Raw genomic sequence first — 18,849 nt, 5'->3', positions numbered from 1 at the left:
TGCAATCTCACTTATTCGCTCGTATTAAATGAGTGCGGCGCTACACGTCTCTGACGAGAGAGAAACGACTAATACGCAAAACACACACACACACACACACACACACACACACGCACACACACGCACACACACACACACACACACACACACACAAACACACACACACACACAAACACATACACACACACACACTGCAGTCATATATACTACGCGCAATGTGTCTTACAAGCTAACAAATGTCGAACAGACTTAGCGCATGAAATACATGTAGATAAAGAGTGGTGATAAAGAATGTAAAGAATGGTATCATTTCTTACTTTTCTAATTGACGCAGGTTACTGCAGAAAGTGCTCACTCGTAAATTTAAAAAAATCGCTAAAAATGCTGACGTTCAAGACAAAGTCAGGTGAGGCAATGAAGATCAGTTCATTTTTCAGTCCTTATTCAGTCGTACTGCTTACCATAAACGTACGCGACTGGGGAAGGGGGAACTGGCCCTCACCCTAACTCATGTAATAGCCTTGTTACGCGGGCACGCTAACCCCAATTACGACGAATCTATATAAACGTTTATATTTTCAATTGCGAAACTGAGCATCACGTGACTTCCTTCACGAAAAAAAAAATTATTCTTTCTTTGGGTCGTGAAGGAAATTACGTCACACTCAGTTTCACCATTAAAAATATAAGCGTCAACTGTGGTCATAGCCTCCTAGATTTCCCTTGCCTGCCGGATGAGCGCGAAACGCCCGTCACCTATGGCGGCACTACCTACGTAGGAATAAAGGCCTTCGTACTTGGCCTTTGAAATGGACAATTTTGGTGTTTGCTACTAATTTCAGAGGCTATGCCTTGTATTGAAGGAGTTGCCTGTTAAATGACGGCGTCATTTACGCAGGGTTATTTATATTTAAGTTTACGCCTTTAAAAGCTTTTCTACGTTATTTTTGTTGCATATAAGCTCCAAAAACGTAAACATTTATTTGAAAACACCCTTACTTAGGTGGCGCCACCACCAAAGTTCCGACGACGGGCGCTTTCCAAGTAACCGCCAATAATCCGGCAGGCAAGACAAATCTAGCAGGCTATGCTGTTGTTCATCGTACCTGAGGTTGGCGTGCCCTTGTGGCAATGGCATAAGGTGAAAGCGTCATGTCTGCTTCATACCTTTACTTCCGCCTGTAATTATCGATTGTTCAGCACTATGGCCACACAGGTTTCTGAACGATAATGCCGGCTGAGAAACCCCGATGTTGGACTTCAAAAACAGTCCAACGTGTTCATTTCTTTTATTTACCACGGGGATACCGGTGACGAAAAGCAAGCCGTCGTTAAAGCACGTTATGCGCTGAGGAGCCGACCCGAGTGCTTCGTCGTTTGGCACATTCAGGTCACTTTCGAAAACAGAGCTTCTGCAACCGTATAACGACATTCGTTCAAATTTCTGAGTGAATCTGGATTCGAGAGTGTTGGAGCACATGCAGGCACCTCTTGCATCGATCTAGCTCATCCCGACGCTCCGGCAATCGTGCATGCAGCTAATGCGTATCGCCATTCGGAAATATTCAGAACTGTTCAATAAAAAGTTCTGCAACCAGACGGCCGGATCGATTAGATTCGAACGAGAATATTCGAACGTTCCCGAGCACCTTAGGTTGCTGCGACACGAACTGTCTCCTAGAATTCGAGCGTTCACACGATTAACAAGCTGAAAAAAAAAGAAAGAAAAAAAACCAAGCAATCGGCGTTTACGTTGAGCTGAACTATAATTGCTGAACTGCAAAAAGTTAAAAAGAGAGAACGTTCTCGGAAAAGACTAACAATTAGAAGAGAGCGAGAAATAGACCAAGAAATAAGAGGAGAGAGTCCCGGAATGTCGAAAGTTGGGGAAAAAGTGTTCGGAAAGATTTGTATTCGTTAGCATATCGCAAAGGCGAAAACGCATAGTCGTCGCGGCAGAAGACGATTTGGAGCTCGCTCGTCCCACGTTGTCTTTTTCTCTTCCGAGGAGAGGGCGGCGCGAGAAGTTTCCCGTCGTCTGTCGGGAATTAAATGTAAATTCGGTGGACACCGGAGAAGTCGGGACCCCGATTATCCACAAATAGGAGAGGAATTAGCGATGACACGCTGTGCTTTTCTCGGGCGTATGTGTTCACCAAGCGCGCGGCTGTCTCTTGTAATTATTGTCTTTGCAATACTTGCTTTAGCTTTCCTTTTCAAGTCGGGATCGTTATAACTCACAGATTTCAATGGTGGGTTTTTGAAAGAAAGAATGAAAGCAAGAAAGAAATAAAGAAAGAAAGAAACGAAGAAAAAAGAAACAAAGAAAGAGAGAAAGAAAGAGAGAGAAAAAAGAAAGAAAGAAAGAAAGAAAGAAAGAAAAGAAAGAAAGAAAGAGAGAAAGAAAGAAAGAAAGGACTACCTCTCGATATAGGGCACGTAGACAATGAGGTAAAACTAGAAACGACGCTCAATTTTTTTTTTGTGAGCCACGTACGCCAGTTTCAGTGAATCTAACGTGTTTCAAGTTTACTGTTATTGAATTCGGATTGTGCCTGAGGTATCACAAAGCGCGAGATTTTACGTGGATCACGGGCATGATGTGTCAGTGGTCTAACTTTGAGGCTCTAGTTTTTGAAAGCGAGACTGAAGAGTCGACGATTTCAGTTTTTGAAGAAAGAGTCTTCAAAAAGGAAACCAAGAAGATTGATGCTCAAATTTAGCGAGAAGCAATCAAGGCTTGGAACGTTCGAAGCTTGTAGAACTCTGCCTCAGCCAAGCGTCAATATTCCTACACAATAAATACACTATATATCTTGACCTTAAAGGGGTCCTCAAACACTTTTTTGAGTTACTATGGTATTGGTTTCCCCTGTTCATACTTGTACCCATCCTGCATATGTATTACATTTGTTGTATGTTTCCCACCCCTTATGTAATACCCCCTCTAGGGGGTCTTTAAGGTAATAAAGTGAAGTGAAGTGAATTCACTGGAGAAGCGTATTACCTCACAAATTGAACGCCACAAAAATTTTAAGAATCCGTCCAGTACGAGCGGAGTTTACAAAGATTTGTCACATGCTGCAATCACATTCTCTCTTCTCTCGTCCCAACGAAAGTGCTGGAAGCTGAGCAGGGAAGGATGGGAAGGGCAAACAAAAAACATACTAGCGCCTCGTGACCTTGAGAATTTTTTTCTTCAAATACGTGGCTTTTTCAGTGCGATCGTGCGCACACTTGTGGACCAGTAACGGCCTCTCGCGGCGACCTCTGTAACAACCAAACACGCCATGTTCAAAGCAGCCAACGGCTGATAGAGATTGACTTACTGGGCTTATTTTTCGTGATTTGTCGAGAGAAGAGAAAGCTATATTTAGCTGACTTTCATAATTTATTGCGAATTCCAGGCCGCGTGCTGCGCTATAATATTTGGCTCGCGTGTTGTCAGGAGCGTCTACTACCGATCGGCAGCATTTTCTGACCATGTTTAAAAAGTGTTGCAGGACCCCTTTGAGAGACAAGAAGAGAGCAGAGTGGATTAGGGAACAAACCGGAGTCGAGGATATCATATATAGTTGAAATCAAGAAGAGGAAATGGACATGAGCTGGGCATGTAGCTCGTAGACAGGATAACCTCTGGTCATTAAGGGTAACTAACTGGATTGCTAGAGAAGACAAACGGGTTGGAGGGAGACAGAAGGTTAGGTGTTCAGATGAGATAAAGAAGTTTTCGGGAATAAATTGGCAGCAGCAAGCACAGGACCAAGTTTACTGGCGGAGCATGGGAGAGGCATTTGTCCTGCAGTGGACGTAGTCAGGAGGATGATGATGATGATGATGATGATGATGATGATGACGACGACGACGATGATGATGTCTTGACAGCACATAAGATGGGAAGAAAGCATATGCACCTGTTTTATCTTGTTCTGGAGTCGTGTATGGAAATGAGTAGTTCCTATAGAAGGTTCTTTGCTTGTGTGTTCTTTTGTTTTCTCAATAAGCCTTCACTCAGCCAGCAATCGTCTTGTGTGTTTCCTCCTCTTAACTTCGATTGAAATCCGCACTGTTCTGTGAAAAAATATAATCAGTAATTGCACGAGCACACCGTCGAGCATACTCTCAGAATAAAAACTTCTTATGACCATGTTGCCCTTCGACATCCCATCCACGTGTCGACATTCCCTGATAGATCATGCCTGATTGAGAAACGCGACAGATTATTCAGATTTGAAGGACCTTAGACGCTGCTAGCATACACACAAATACAACATTGGTAACGTCAGCATTACAGTCTGTTACAGGACATTGTATACTGTAGCGATTCGAGCTGCAGTGTGATATAACGATAGTTACGTTCAGAAAATCGCGAGAATAGTTTTCGTGCTCTTGCTAGGCCCCCTCAGGGACCAATCATATTCGTTCTTCCGTTCCAGAAGCGCTCACTTGAGTCACTCCAACTTGGCTCCATTCAAGAGTTCATCGCACAAAGTCGTAACAATGGACAAAAGGCTCTTCGGAGCGAATTAAACGAGCAGGCGCTGCGCTTAAAATTGGGAAAGGCAGGCATTTCCTTTTCTTCCATCCTATACAAGTCCCGCAGCGCAGATATTCACTCGAAAGCACACACTCCGGAATAATACTCGAGAACTGGGGACAGCTGCGATTCTTTCAAATTCGGATGGCGATGAATCAGTGCGTGCTCCCGTTAAAAGGGCTTCCAGACTCTTTCATTTGGATCATCTTTTGTGATGAACGTAGGGTGGCCCCAGTCTATCTCCCTAAAACTGTGCAAGCCCGTGGAGGCAGCAGGTCTCGATGAGACGCCGTCAGATGTGTAATGCGAAGCGATACGCAATGTGTTAACGCGATAGCATTGGACAATTCGTCTTGGTGAAATGTCGGTGTCACCGTCGTTGTTGGCATCGTTGCTTGCGAGAGAAAAATTTGCGTTTTTATTGAGCGAGATTTCGAGCTGCATGCAAATAAATAATAAATAAATAAATAAATAAATAAATAAATAAAAAAAGAAGAATTAACGTGGCATATCCCCCTATATAGGAATCAATTTAACACGAAAGTGAAATGTGTCTATACAGAGGAAGTTGAGCGTTTATCGTGCATTGTTTCAACAACGGCAGCAAACTGCAAAGTCGTGTTAAGAACCGCAAGAAGCTCGAAACTTGCAGCGCCCACCTCAAGGAGAAAGCAAGCACGAAATTAGCATGCACAGAACCAGCGCGGACTAAGAAATGTCACAGCTCGACACCTAAAACGCGCTGTTCAAACGAATACGCATGAAAAGAGCGCACAAGTACACACATGACATGCGCGAACGACTGCCACAATGCACCTTTTGCCTGATTACTCGGCGCATGCGCCCTTCCCTGGCAGAAGAATCGCGAAAGCTCCCCCGGTCTCGGAGGGCTTCGTTCTAGCAATGCCAGTTCTCCCAGCTTTTTACAAAACCCCACCATAACGCCACAGGCCAGCACAGGATAACGGAAAAGGCGGATTCTTTCTGCGTCGGGTGTCGGCAGCGCGCTCCCTTTGTAAACGCGGCCGCGGCCGCGTGCGAAGTCGTCTCTCGAATTACGTGTCTGATAAGCGCGCGCGCAGGTGAGACCACGCTCCGGGGAGGCGGTGATTCGAAGAGGCAACGGCCTTTAGAGCGCGCCCAACGCTGGAGTGATTGTGTGTGGTCCATATACAGTTGCTCTACCCAACGCTAAAGCCCCCAATATAGAGAAAGTAGCGACACTCTCCTCCATATCCTTTCCAAAGTGTCCAGCCCTCCTCTCCCAAGTGTCCAGACCTAATCTAAATTCTCTCCCGAATAGCCACCGTGCGGGCGCCCGCCCTATAACCCGGCTTGCCACTTTCTTATCAAAAACGCAATGTCACTCTGATAAGACGCGCGATGCTCGTCGCGGTGCGAGCGGAGAGGGGCGGGAGAATAGTATGTGTGGCGCGGTGGCTAGCTTAAAAGAATAGCGGTACTTTCCTAAATATATCCGGGGACTTTACCCAACGCGAGCACGTCGCGCCATCTCGCCACTGATAAAGAAAACGCTATAAAGTTTCGAAGCTCTGAGGACTGCCAAACGGTGTGTGGTTTATATAAATGTGTTGCCGTTAGCGTTCTAGACAACGCACTCTCCGTGGTTCAGTGATAAGCACCGCGGGCTCAAAATCACGAGGTTGCTGGTTCGATTACGTGCGAGAAATACTTGCCTCCTGTTTTTTTTTTTTTTTCCGGCAACTTCTGAGCATGTATTTTCAAAGTTACTTCCGTGACAGAAGTACGCCAGCAGATCCGTGGTGGACCCCGGCATAAATGCACTTTTGTATGACATAAAAAAGCTTTATTTAGGCCCATCAGTGCGTGAGCTAACACGTAGCGGGCCGCTCCCAAGTCGGCACTGACAGACCGAACCTCTCCGCCACGTCGTGGGCCCGTTGGACTGCCCATAGCTGCGTCCTAAACTCCATACTGCTTAGCACACCAACCCACTTGGACGATGTAAGGTTTTCAACCCGTAATGCAGGGCACCGACAGAGCATATGATCTAAGTTAGGAAAGCCTGAGCACGCATGTGTTTGACGTCTGAACTTAGGGATAAATTTTGTGCAAGAGTGCGGGACTGGAATATGCCCCGACCGGCAGGAGTCAGAGCGTCAATGCCCGAGGCCTCTTCAGGTTACTGTGCGGTGGCAAATACTTTCACTTCCTCAGATAAAGGTTCTTAGGAAGTTCATTGTATGTCGTTGGGGGACCTTTGAAGTCCAGAACCTGAGTGTCACGCCTTTCAGTCAGTAGCTACGCGGTCGACGGCTCCTCACGTAGCTGTGTGGACAGTATCGTTGAGGTTGCAAGGAGAGCCCTCTATCTGTGCCATGTGAGCTGAGAACAAGACGATCGTGTGTTGTGCTACTTCATTTCTGAGGATCCGTAAGGCTGATTCCGAGATGGTGGCCCAACCGAATGCTCGGGCTGCTGATCTAGAGTCAGTGTATATTGTTCTCCTGTCGTCTAGCAGGGCCAAGGCTATTGCGACCTGTTGCAGGGCCCCTTTATTACTTCAGAATGAGAACAATGTTTTTATCTATTGCAGTACATTACTGATACCCATGGTTCTGCATTTCCGATGGAGGCGGAAATGTTGTAGGCCCGTGCGCTCAGATTTGGGTGCACGTTAAAGAACCCCAGGTGGTCGAAATTTCCGGAGCCCTCCACTACGGCGTCTCTCATAATCATATGGTGGTTTTGGGACGTGAAACCCCACAAATCAATCTGATACCCATGGTTTTTTCTAAAAACTGTAGTAACGCGCACGCAGCGATATTTTCAATGTTTTACGTTGGCCACGCACCTGAAGATTTTCGCTAACGATAGCTCTTGTTTGACTCAACAGCCAGGTGACGCTGTAAACGCGGTGGATGAACACGATGCTCCAGCGTACACCCTTGTAGTCCTGATTGTCTGACGCCAGACAGCAGACAATGTGAGGGTCGTAGACGATGTACTTCTTCCGCGCGGATGTACATGGTGTCTCAGCTCTGTCAAGCCCGGTCTCCCGATTGGTCAGCACAGCATCCGTAGCACTGCACGCTTTTACGCCAAGAAAACGGTCCTGCAGTGCACGGGCGCCATGAATACATCGTCCCTAACAATGGCACGATGCGTGCTTGTGGCAGCGCTCTGCTTATTACGAGCCGCCGGGTGCTCGCGTGAGAGACAAAAGGAAACTCTCGTCCCAGAAGCCATTTGCCATTCCGCAAAAACAAGGACTGGGCCCTCGACAAAGCTTTTCTTCGAACTCGACGACTTAGCGGACCTCTCTGTTTCCTTTCAACGAGCCAGTGCTTCGTGTTGTCCGAGTATTTTCGAGAAATATTTGTCGCCATTAATAGTAATATTAAGCGGTTCGGTTTATCGCCCAGTCAATTATTAGTAAATTCGTATATCGACTTCTTGTAGCGAGATGGAATGTCATTGGCGCCAACTCCCGAAACAATGCTGAGGTTTACATAAAAGTGTGCTTACGTTAGTTATGGTAATTTGTTTAGTTGTACAAGACTGTGTTGACGTACAGATTGTTGGGTTCGAAACAGTTGTGCAGCATTATAGTTAACTGCGGTGCACTGTTTTAACAGCAAAGCTGTTATTCACGATGTTGGCCATGTGTCATTTAGATATAAAAAAATAGTCGTCATGAACTGGCACGCGCTCTATTTTTCATTGTCCAGTTCAGTTTCACTCCCAGAGCGCGTGTACCGTTTCTCTGGCGTGTGATATAACAACTATGATGGGCTAGAGAACGAGTAGAGAGCGAGTAGAGAGCGAGAAAGAGATAGAGGAAAATAAGGTTAGAGAAAGAGATAATTGTTTGTTGACTAAAGAATCGTGGTCAGGGCTAGCATATTCACTTTTAATACAGTATTGTGTAGTATAGTACAGTATAGTATAGTATAGCACAAAGAGGGCTAGGAAAGAGAGAGGGTGAGAGGGTCGAAGCCTAGCCAAGCCAAGACAAGCTACGTGCCCACCAGAGCTCTGCTTTGACTCATACTTCGGCGACTTCGCTGAAGCAGCGGTAATCATTTCTAGACTCTATTGCGGAGGAACATTTAGCGTATTTGACTCTTCCTTGTATTTCATGTATACGCATTCCTTTAAATATGCTGTATCACGTCGAAAGCTTACTGCAAACGAATATACTTACCTGTGATGGTTTGAGTATATTGCCTAGCGGTAATCCAAAATAAGGAAATATCTGCAGGGCTAGATGTCACTGACACCCTTTCTTTTTTTTTTTTTTGCTCCCCGACTACGGTTGGAGATTGCACAATATCTGATTGCAGGCTCAAATATTTTCCCTAAAAGTCTTGCAAAAGACTGAGTTGGAAGAAGAAGAAGAAAACGTTCGCCTTCTAATCATCTTACGGGAATGCACGAGAGACCATATGACGTATGGCTTATTTACGAGAAGTGGATAACAAGCGTACACTACGCGGCTGAAATTAATTTAGTCGGTAATTAAAGATGTCAAGGTTGCGGCCTTGGCGCAGGAAGGCGGTGCAGCACCCCCTTCTCTCTGCTTCGTAGCTGACGCCTTTGCAATAGAGAGAACCTTCTGAAGCAATGTTGCGTCTTTTTCCGTGTTTCTTAGCGCAATTAGGAAGCATTTACTATGACGGACGCCTGCTTTTAATTACGCGAAGACTCCCAGTAAACGCTAACTAGAAACAACAGCAGCAGCAGCAGCAGCAGCATTTGCAACAACAACAACAACAACAACAACAACAACAACAACAACAACAACAACAACAACAACAACAACAACAACAACAACAACAACAACATTTATGGAGCAATGTCTGGCTTCTGTGACACTATATTCTGCATCTGCGAGGCACGCATAGACTGTAGGAGTCAGGGCAATGAAGAGGAAAGGAAGAAAAAAAAAGCCGTGTCGTTATCGCGAAGTGATGCTTCGTGAAAAATGAGGTCTCTCTCAATGTCATTTCAAACGAGGCCCGGGCCGCCGCACAATGTTGTTAGCACCCCGGGAGTCACCCCGGGGGTCAGCAGAGTGAAGTGAAAGACTGGAAGCATATCCAGGGAGGAAAGCAACTAGCAAATAAAAGAACGAGAGAAAGGGAGGTAAAAGAGAAAACCAACACTAGAAGTTGGAAGCCTTCTTCTCCGCTGTGCACAGGATACAGACACGCAAACCTTCCGAACCGTTAAGCAGCTGCGACATATTTTTAATTTTACTTTGCCATCTGAGAGAAAAAAAGAGCAATGTTCGCAGAGCCTGTCTCACTCCGCACCTGCATTGCCCGCCTCGTTTATTAGCGAACGTTGTCACGGTCTCTCTCTCCCTTTACCAGCAATGTGAAACAGTGCCTTTCTCTCTCTCTCTCTCTCTCTCTCTCTCTTTTAGTGTAGTACAAGAATTTTCGTTTCGTGAGACCATTCTCTGTACCATAAAAGAAGCATAACTGAAGAACCCGACAAATATAAAAGTCAAGAAGAGCAAGCTGTGAAAAATTGGGGTTACTTTCACTTTCGCATATGTAGCATAAAATGACGTTGCAAGGAGCCTAATGAAGTGATCACCGTGACATAACAAAGGGAAACAAATAAAAGATACCGTTTTCCAGCTGGCGATTTCACATTACCTTCCTACGTTTCCTTTCCTCCTTCTCCTCAGCTTCACTCATTTTCGTTTCCGAATGAGTGCCTTCAGAGACTCTCCCCTCTATCTCTCTCTATCAAAAGACATTTTCACCATCGGTGTTCTCTTAACTTCACCTCCTCAGGCCTGCTAGGCAGTCTTGACAAAAGACGGCGTTAACCACGGTCGAGTCTCTCAAGAGTATATAATCCCCACGAAAAGTAGCACCATCATTCTTAGATATTTCGGCAAGTGCGGAGGCGAACCCTCTTCCCGTTGTCGTCGTTGTTCTTCTCGATCTCTAAGTGGCATGGTTAAACGAAGCGATGAATGTGTGAAAATGAGCCTACTTCATTTATTGTAGAACCCGTTAATGCGTTATTATCGTTGGGGGGGGGGGGGCGGAGAGGGGGGCTGCATGAGCAATAATTATAGGTACGAATGGGCTCAACAGATATAAGGATTGAGTGGTCAGGCCGTCTTCTATGCATTTGCTTAAGACCACTCGAAGGTGCAAGCCACCTTTTTCTATATTTCCTCTGAAACTTCTTCTACTTTGACCTCCTTTAACTCAACTTCTGCCAATTCCTCTACTTGTACTTTCTATTTATTTATTTATTTATTTATTTATTTATTTATTTATTTATACATACTGCAGCCTAAATGAGAATATTGCAAGAGTGGGAAAAGAAAGCAACAACATTCATGAAGAGGCTTCCAGAGATTCTTGAAATCTTGACCGACGACGGAAACCTGCCTGATGAAGAAAAGGAAGTTCAGTGCTCGCTCAAACAGACTAACTCATTGATACGAAAGAAGAACAGTTGTTATATTGTTGTTCGGTAGTGATGGCGAAGACGACAGTCATCAAGCTGCTAAAGACAAAACTACTTTTTGGGCGATCTTGTGCTTAGAAAATTGAAAAGTCAATGTGTGACCAATAAACGCTCTACACTCTCAGCAGCTATATAACAGTCGTCGGCCGTCAGTCATCGGATCGGCGGCGACGTTCGTCAGCTTCTATACGTGGGTCGCGGTATATTCTTAAAAGAGACAGATGTCAGAAGAAGGTGGAAGCTTCAAAGCATCAAAGATTCTTGAACGCAGACCGTCGCTGCTGCTGACGTTTCAACAAGTGCACTTGTGTTCTTCGAGGCCGCCTTCAAACGTCGGCTCCAGTGACAACCCGTGTTCAGAGATATTTCAGCTGTACATTCTAGAGTTATCACTCACGCTGCCGTACAATCTGGTAGGTACTGAACCGCATGCTCCACTCACGAAGTAGCATGCAAACTGAATCGCGGCCTGTGCGCAGTCATAAAGCACATTACAATAAAGGGATAAACGCGGTCTCCGTGAAAAAAAAAAAACAAGGCAGTAAAATTCTCTTGTGTGGTCTTTACGTCGCGCCCAACTCTCTTATAAGGAAAGCAAGCGCTCACCGTCGAAGCAAGCGCCCAGCTCGACGAGGTCGGTGCCGGGCAGCCGGAGGGTGGCGCCCTTGGGCGCGGACTTTCGCGTGTGGTGGCTGAGGAAGCAGGTCTGCGTGTCTCGCTCGAAGCTGAACGAGCGGCACACGAAGTCGACGCTGTTCAGACAACGCTGCAGGCAGTCCTCCTGGGACATGGTGCCTATCACCAGGTCGGCCAGGACGAGCTCCTGGTCACGGTACTTCTTCGTGCTGCAGAAGCCGCGCACCTCTGCAAACGAAGTTTTAGTGATAAGCGAAGTCCTTGCAACATGGGCATAGATCGAACCTGCGTCGTCGTGCTTAGCAGCGCGTACACCATAGCCGCCACGTCATAACGACCAAAAAGAGAAGAGGAGGTGGGAGAAAGGAGCGGAGGATGGGGAAAGCAGGTTTACCAAAAGGAAGAGGTCTGGTATGCTGCGTCATACTCCAGGCCCGAAGGGGGGGGGGGGGGGGTGTAGGTTCAGAGACGCGGGGGTAAAGGAACATAGCGAGAGAAATAGGGATATAGAGGAGAGAGAGAGAGAGATTGATTTGATTTGATTTGTGGGGTTTAACGTCCCGAAACCACCATATGATTATGAGAGACGCCGTAGTGGAGGGCTCCGGAAATTTCGAACACCTGGGGTTCTTTAACGTGCACCCAAATCTGAGCACACGGGCCTACAACATTTCCGCCTCCATCGGAAATGCAGCCGCCGCAGCCGGGAATCGAACCCGCGACCTGCGGGTCAGCAGCCGAGTACCTTAGCCACTAGACCACCGCGGCGGGGCGAGAGAGAGAGAGAGAGAGACCAAAACAGACAGTAATTACACATTACCACACAGTCCGGTGATATTACCGGTTAAACCATGACGCAAAGCTTAATGGGGTCTATTAGCTGCAAGCACCCGATATGATGCAATCTTCAGCGGCATGAGTACCGACATAGTCTTAGGCAACTACTAGTCTACCCTGTCAAGCGCAGGTGAGAGTTATCCGAAGACCTTGATAACAAACTTTAAAGATGTGAAAAGGGACGAAATTGGTTTGTCTAAAGATTGTATACGATTAAGTGAATTATGTTAAAACTGCGGTAATATATATTTTCAGGATTTAGTATAACCAGTAATTACTATAAACACTTTGGCAAACTGGTTCTAAATTGGCGGTCCTAGTGCGAGTGAAGAGTTTTATTTTACGAAAAAAAAAAGCGCTCACATCCTTCATCAAACAAAAACAGAGTAAGTAGCCAGCGTGAACGCGAACGCTGCGAAAAGTCCCGTAATTGGAGATTGCTAATGGATGACGTAATAGCCTGTCTATGTCACGGCGGCACGAATTGAAAACTCAGTGACGTCACTGTCACCTCATCACACGAAATTATCGCGTGGTCAAAGGCATGTCGATTCCTGAGGCAGTAGAATACCAAGCGAGGTAAAGGTAGTTTTCGGATATGAATGAAGCGCGGGGGGGGGGGGGGGGTGAAGGCTCAGATGAATACGTCATATAAGAAAAAAAAAATGAGTATGACTCACAGTTAATACACGTTAACGAGTACAGTCCGTGAGGGTGCCATTTTTTTAACGCTAAATCTTTCATTAGAGTTGATTTACTTTTTTTTTTCATCTATCGAAATATTACGTGAAGTAGTTTGATCTCTATGTCTCACTCGAACTCGACCCCCCTCCCTCTTTTTATTTTCTCTCTCTTTCAGCCTCAACCTCGTTCTTACCTCGGACGCAGTTGTTCTCGAAGTAGTCGACGACAAACTTGGAGTCCTCGAGCTTCGCCTCTCCAGTGCCACCAGTGAACCGCGAGTGCGGACTGAGCCGGCATTCGCTTAGCTGGTAGTTGAACTCGGCCGAGTGACAGACGAAATCGCGGTGGGCTAAGCACGCCGCTTGGCATTCCTCGCGGGTGTTGGCCTCCACGCTGACCTTGGACTGGGAGCCCGAGCTGCCACCCACCACCAACTCCTTGCCCGGAACCCGCTCGAAGGCCCAGTGCTTGTCGCACACGCTGCCAGCTGCAGTGAATCAATCAATCAATCAATCAATCAATCAACCAATCAATCAATCAATCAATCAATCAATCAGTCAATCAATTTTTGTGAATATATTAGCCTGACCACGGTTGCAAGCGGTTACTTCAGCAGCTGAAAAGGCCTTCAACTTCAACTAGCAGGTATGCAAGTCATGGTTCTTCTTTCGATAAGCTTCGGCAGGGGCTTTGTTTTTTTGTTTTCTTTTAGGGGGGGGGGGGGAGTGTTGCAACAACGTGTTGAACAACGGAAAATGGGAAGGGGGGGGGGAATATTGGTGTGACTTTCGAGGGGGCAAGTGACCCTTTTGTCACACCACCCCCCGCCTTCCAACGTCGATATTTTAGTAGTCTTGTCTGCTATCTTAATTTCTCGAAGCCTCCGGAGCGCTCTGAAGCAACCACTGCGATGCGTCATATGTCAAAGTTTTATCTGCCGTCAGTTTTGTTGCGTTATAACGCCAATGAAAGCTTGCTGGAAAGTTTTCATTTTTGAAGACGATAGGCTCTTTTGGGGACTTTCGACGCAAAAACTTTGGTCTGTCTGTCTGTACATTTGTTTGTTTGTCCACCGAACCGAGTACTATAAACAGCACCAGCTGATACCCAGAACGGCCGACCCCATCCGCAGCGCCCACCAATGTTGCTCAAGGATCAGCGTTCATACGTGTGCGATTGTCAATTAAAAATCATTATTGCGCATTATCTGAGACACCACAACAACACGTGTATATTCAGCATGTTCCTATTTTACTAGAAAAGGCATACATAAGTAATTCTAAACCGTAGCGCTTATCACGCTGCGCTGACCATTCAACGCTTGCACGAAGAAGCGAGTGTTTCCAACGCTTTGCTAAGACGACACGGTGGTGACACCTACCCGTCGCCTTGCGTTCTACACCTTATCACCTCTGAGACGGGCGCGCACGCCCGTCTCAGGGCCACGTGCTTTGTTTTCGAAAAAAGAAACTGCCAGATGGCGCGGAAGTTTCACGTGTGACGTGACTTGGTGCGCTCGTTCGCCACCGCTGCACGCTCGAGGCACTCTAACGCAGCGCCTCCGGAATACCATTCCCCAATTTTCTTGCGCAGAACATCAAATAATTGTTTTGTTCACTCTCTCCACACGCAAGACTATCGTCTTTAGACGACATTTGCAGATTACATGCAGATACGGGGCCAATTTTTTTTCCGCTCTTACCAATTTTCGTAGGGCAGAGTAGTCAGTTTACTGCTGATTTGGTTGTTAGTCTTCTCGCCCAGCTTCTTCATTTCTGCGCCTCTCTCGTTCTAGGGCTAAGCACCATTCGTAAGGCATTTACTAGAGAGAACGACGCACCTTCTACACTTTGTAAATCAAAAGCTGCAGTTATTCCGACGACCAGCCTTTTTTAATATCGTTTAATAAACAAAGGCCACCGAGATATAGGCAGGCGTTCTGCAGCGAGAGAAGGAAAAAGTAGAGGAAAGATAGGCAAGTTAAGGGTAAATCTGCGGTCGGCTACCCCGTACTGCGAAAAGAGAAAGGGGGCGCGAAAGACTGGAAACGAAGGAGAGAGTCTAACAGCACTACAAAGTCACGACCGTAGCACTTTCTAAAAGCGACACACGAGCGAAGCCACCGAACTGCCACAACGCTCACGTTGTGAGACGTCGTTCAGTCCTGTATCAATCAATCAATCAATCAATCAATCAATCAATCAATCAATCAATCAATCAATCAATCAATCAATCAATCAATCAATCAATCAATCAATCATATATTTATTCAATCAATCAATCAATCAATCAACCAATCAATCAATCAATCAATCGATTTCGCTTTCTGTCACAGGGCGATGGTCGAGCTAGCCTATAGCGCGGCCGACGGCAGCATTCAAGCATGCACGGAGCCCACTCACCGGAGATGCAGACCTTCTCGAAGTAGTTCATCTGCGGGTTCCGCTTGACATTGGTGTCGACGCCCGTGCGGAGGGTGTCCGAGTGCGCGTAGCACACGCGACGTCGGTAGTCGTACGACGCCGAGCGGCACCTGGCGTCGCCGCGGCACAGCGCCAGGCACTCGTGCGCCGACGACACCTGCGACGTGCGCAGCGGCCGGTCCGTCATGTAGCGTCCGGACACGAGCTCGAACTTGACGTCCTCCTCGTCGCAGGCTGTGACGGGAACAGAAGCCATTAGAGGGGTACTTTAGTAAATTAGTTAAGTAGTCGTGTCGAGAGCGATAAATTCTACTCTGACAATTCCAGTATCATCTCTTTCACAACCATTGATTCATCGAGACAGGAGAAACTCGAAGTCAAAAGTGTCGCATTGAAGTACGCCACCGAGCTCTCCGATTGCGACGCCCGGAGCTCTCAAAACACGAGGCCTCACCGTCGAGGTTTCTGGCGATCTCGTAGTAGTTGAGGCTGTGCGACGGCTCGAAGCTGCCCGGGTTCTGCAGCAGGCCGGCTCGGTTCTGGTGCGTGAGTCCGCAGTAGGTCTGCTGCTGCGACCTCCGGCCGAACAGGAAGGAGCGGCACGGGAACAGGGCGTTGCGCAGGCACGACTCGCCGCACTCGCTCACAGAGAGGCCCCGGTACTCGACCAGGCTGTACGGATGTTCCACGTTGCCGAGGAGCAGCATCTCGGCAGTGTGGCCGCCGCTCACTGCGACGACATAGATCAATCGATCAATCAATCAATCAATCAATCAATCAATCAATCAATCAATTCGCCAATCAATTCAACCATCAATTAATTCATCAATCAATCAATCAGTCAGTCAGTGAATCAATCAATCGGTCAATCAATCAACCAATCAATCAACTCACCAATCCATTCGCCAATCAATCAATCAATCAGTCGAATAATGAATAAATAAATCAACCAGTCAATTCACCATTCAATCAATTCATCAATAAATCAATCAGTCGATCAATGAATAAATTAATAAATCAATGCGAAATTCAGTCAGTAGCATTCACTCTCGCATATAGCGTAATAAATACGTTCGTGTATTCCCTAACTGAAAATAATTTAGTATTCCACTCAGTTATCACGCCGGGAACGTCTCTAAAGAACTAACACGCCAAACAGTATTTCATATCCTCTTAATTGAAACACATTCGACGAGCTGAAAAGCCGTTCAAGCGCGCGCTCATTCGTTTCATTAACTCTCTTTAAAGCCACCGATTAATTGAAGAAACAAGTGAAAGCTTGCTTCAGCTAGCTCGTCTGTTCATTCAGCTGGTCTGCATCACATTCCGCTACTTTAGCTCTCACTGTGCGCATTTGTTTGCCATGTTGCTTTGATGTTGATACCCTTAATATTATGCCTTTTGTCCACGTTGCCACTTTGAATTTCTGTATATCCTCTATGCTCAGCGTCTGTCTCAGCCTAAACAAATAAATAAATAGACACTGCCACGTCTGAAATCAGCGAAGCAACTCAGTTCTCCAACTTAGAAGTTATCGAGCTACGTTCTCTGAAAAAAAAAAGGGGGGGGGGGGGGAAAGACTTCACAGCAGAGATAAGAATAAGGACATCAAAGAACGGTTACAGTGAGAGATGCGTCTTGAAAGAGATCAAAATGGGTCAGCGCATAACGTTTGCGCACCGCAGACAAAATTTGTACGAAACATCACTGCACCCTCCATAGCAACGCAACCTCTGACCCGTGTCTGACACCTGGGCGCTCAAACCGAAGACGAGATATACACGACGAGGGAGCAGAAAAGGATTTCGAATGCCTTTTATGCCAACGCCCTATTCCTTGATCATTCACCGTCTTCCAGAAAGCATAGCGAGAAACCGCGAGGCGGCATTTTTCTTTCGTCCTAACGGCCGCCCCAGACATTTCGTTCTTCGATCCAATCTAAATTATACAGAGCGTGCAAAAAAAAAAAAAAGAAAAAGAAATGATGATGTAACGGAGAAAGCTAACAGTGGTAGAACGCTTTGCCTGGTTCGCCTTGGAGGTTTTTTCTTTTAAGATCAGCTCGAATTAACGTTATTCATCGAGGAAAGTGCGGGCTCTTATTACTCGCCCGCCGGTGCGGGTACCGCACAAAGGATGTTCGAAACAAGTAACGCATTTTCGGCGCGGTCAGTGCTGCATCGCTCCATCCACATAACAATCGCTGTGGCGCAGACACGCAGACACGAAACGGCTCAAACAGAAATCAACTGGCCCGTACGTGTACTCCCGCTTACTCCGTGCAGCAGGCGCTAAAGCTAAACGAGTCGGTTCAGCTATAGTTCAGGCAATCGGTCACCTGCATAAATGCCGCGCGCATGCTTTAGAGACCGTTCATAGTAGGCTGAATGTCGTTTCGCGCGAATCACCAGTCGATTTACCCAAACTTCTCTTTCTTTAAGTGCGTTTTCCCATTGGTGAGCTGAATTTTCTAGCGGTATGTCGTACATCGTGATTGCCTGAGATCAAGGAGGCGACAGCCTCTTTGGCTGAAAGACTTGATTACAAAAATATCTAGCGCGAGACTTTTTTTTTTTTTTTGAATGGGCCGTGCAGCACTTTTCAAGCATGGTATAAGAAAATGCTGCCGATCAAGAGTCGAGGCACCCGAGAACACGTGAGCGAAATATTATGCCGCAGCACGTGGCCTGGAATTCACAATAAATTCACAAAGTCAGTTAAACATTGTTCTTGCTCTTCTCTCGACAATTGACGACACAAGCGCGAAAAGAAAAAAAGAAAACACTCTTCACAGCCATCATGTCAGCGTTTGGCTGATTTGAGCATGGCGCACTCGGTCGTTACTGAGCCGGCCGTGGGAGGCCGCGATCACTGCACGAACTACCCTATCTGCCAACAATGTGCAACTTTCGTTGCCAATTCCACGTCATGCATTCACTTCACTTCAAGATCAACACTATACTTGGCAAGCGCCGCATAGCTGACGGCAGGATTGGGCTCTTGTCCCGAAGCCATGCAATTCAAAACTCGAACGCCGCAACACAATGAGAGCAACGTTCATTCAACTGGCGATCTGGGTGTTCAATTATGTGAATGTGTTTGTTAGCTTTCAAGAGTCTTTACACATGGGTTGAAACGTTGTAGGACTGACTTGTTCTTGTCGGACCCGACTGTACAGATCGGTTGTACCGGCTTGGCTAGTTGAAATATACGATGTGAACCTTACTCGATTGAAAAGTGTACTCGTCA

General features: G+C 46.5%; 1 protein-coding gene across 1 annotated transcript in view; it reads right to left on the bottom strand.

The window, feature by feature from the left end:
• LOC119181815 (uncharacterized) overlaps positions 1 to 18,849 on the bottom strand; it is a 155,743-nt gene that overhangs the window by 58,160 nt on the left and 78,734 nt on the right. The window contains exons 5-8 of the mRNA XM_075875202.1: positions 16,055 to 16,330; positions 15,580 to 15,834; positions 13,371 to 13,664; positions 11,627 to 11,884 (exon numbers count right to left, since the gene is read on the bottom strand). Coding sequence (XP_075731317.1) covers positions 11,627 to 11,884; positions 13,371 to 13,664; positions 15,580 to 15,834; positions 16,055 to 16,330 — 1,083 coding nt within the window. The remainder of the gene's footprint in view (positions 1 to 11,626; positions 11,885 to 13,370; positions 13,665 to 15,579; positions 15,835 to 16,054; positions 16,331 to 18,849) is intronic.

The sequence above is a fragment of the Rhipicephalus microplus genome, chromosome 10 (assembly GCF_043290135.1).
Source record: "Rhipicephalus microplus isolate Deutch F79 chromosome 10, USDA_Rmic, whole genome shotgun sequence".
NCBI lineage: Eukaryota > Metazoa > Arthropoda > Arachnida > Ixodida > Ixodidae > Rhipicephalus > Rhipicephalus microplus.
This window is presented reverse-complemented; position numbering and strand designations above follow the sequence as displayed.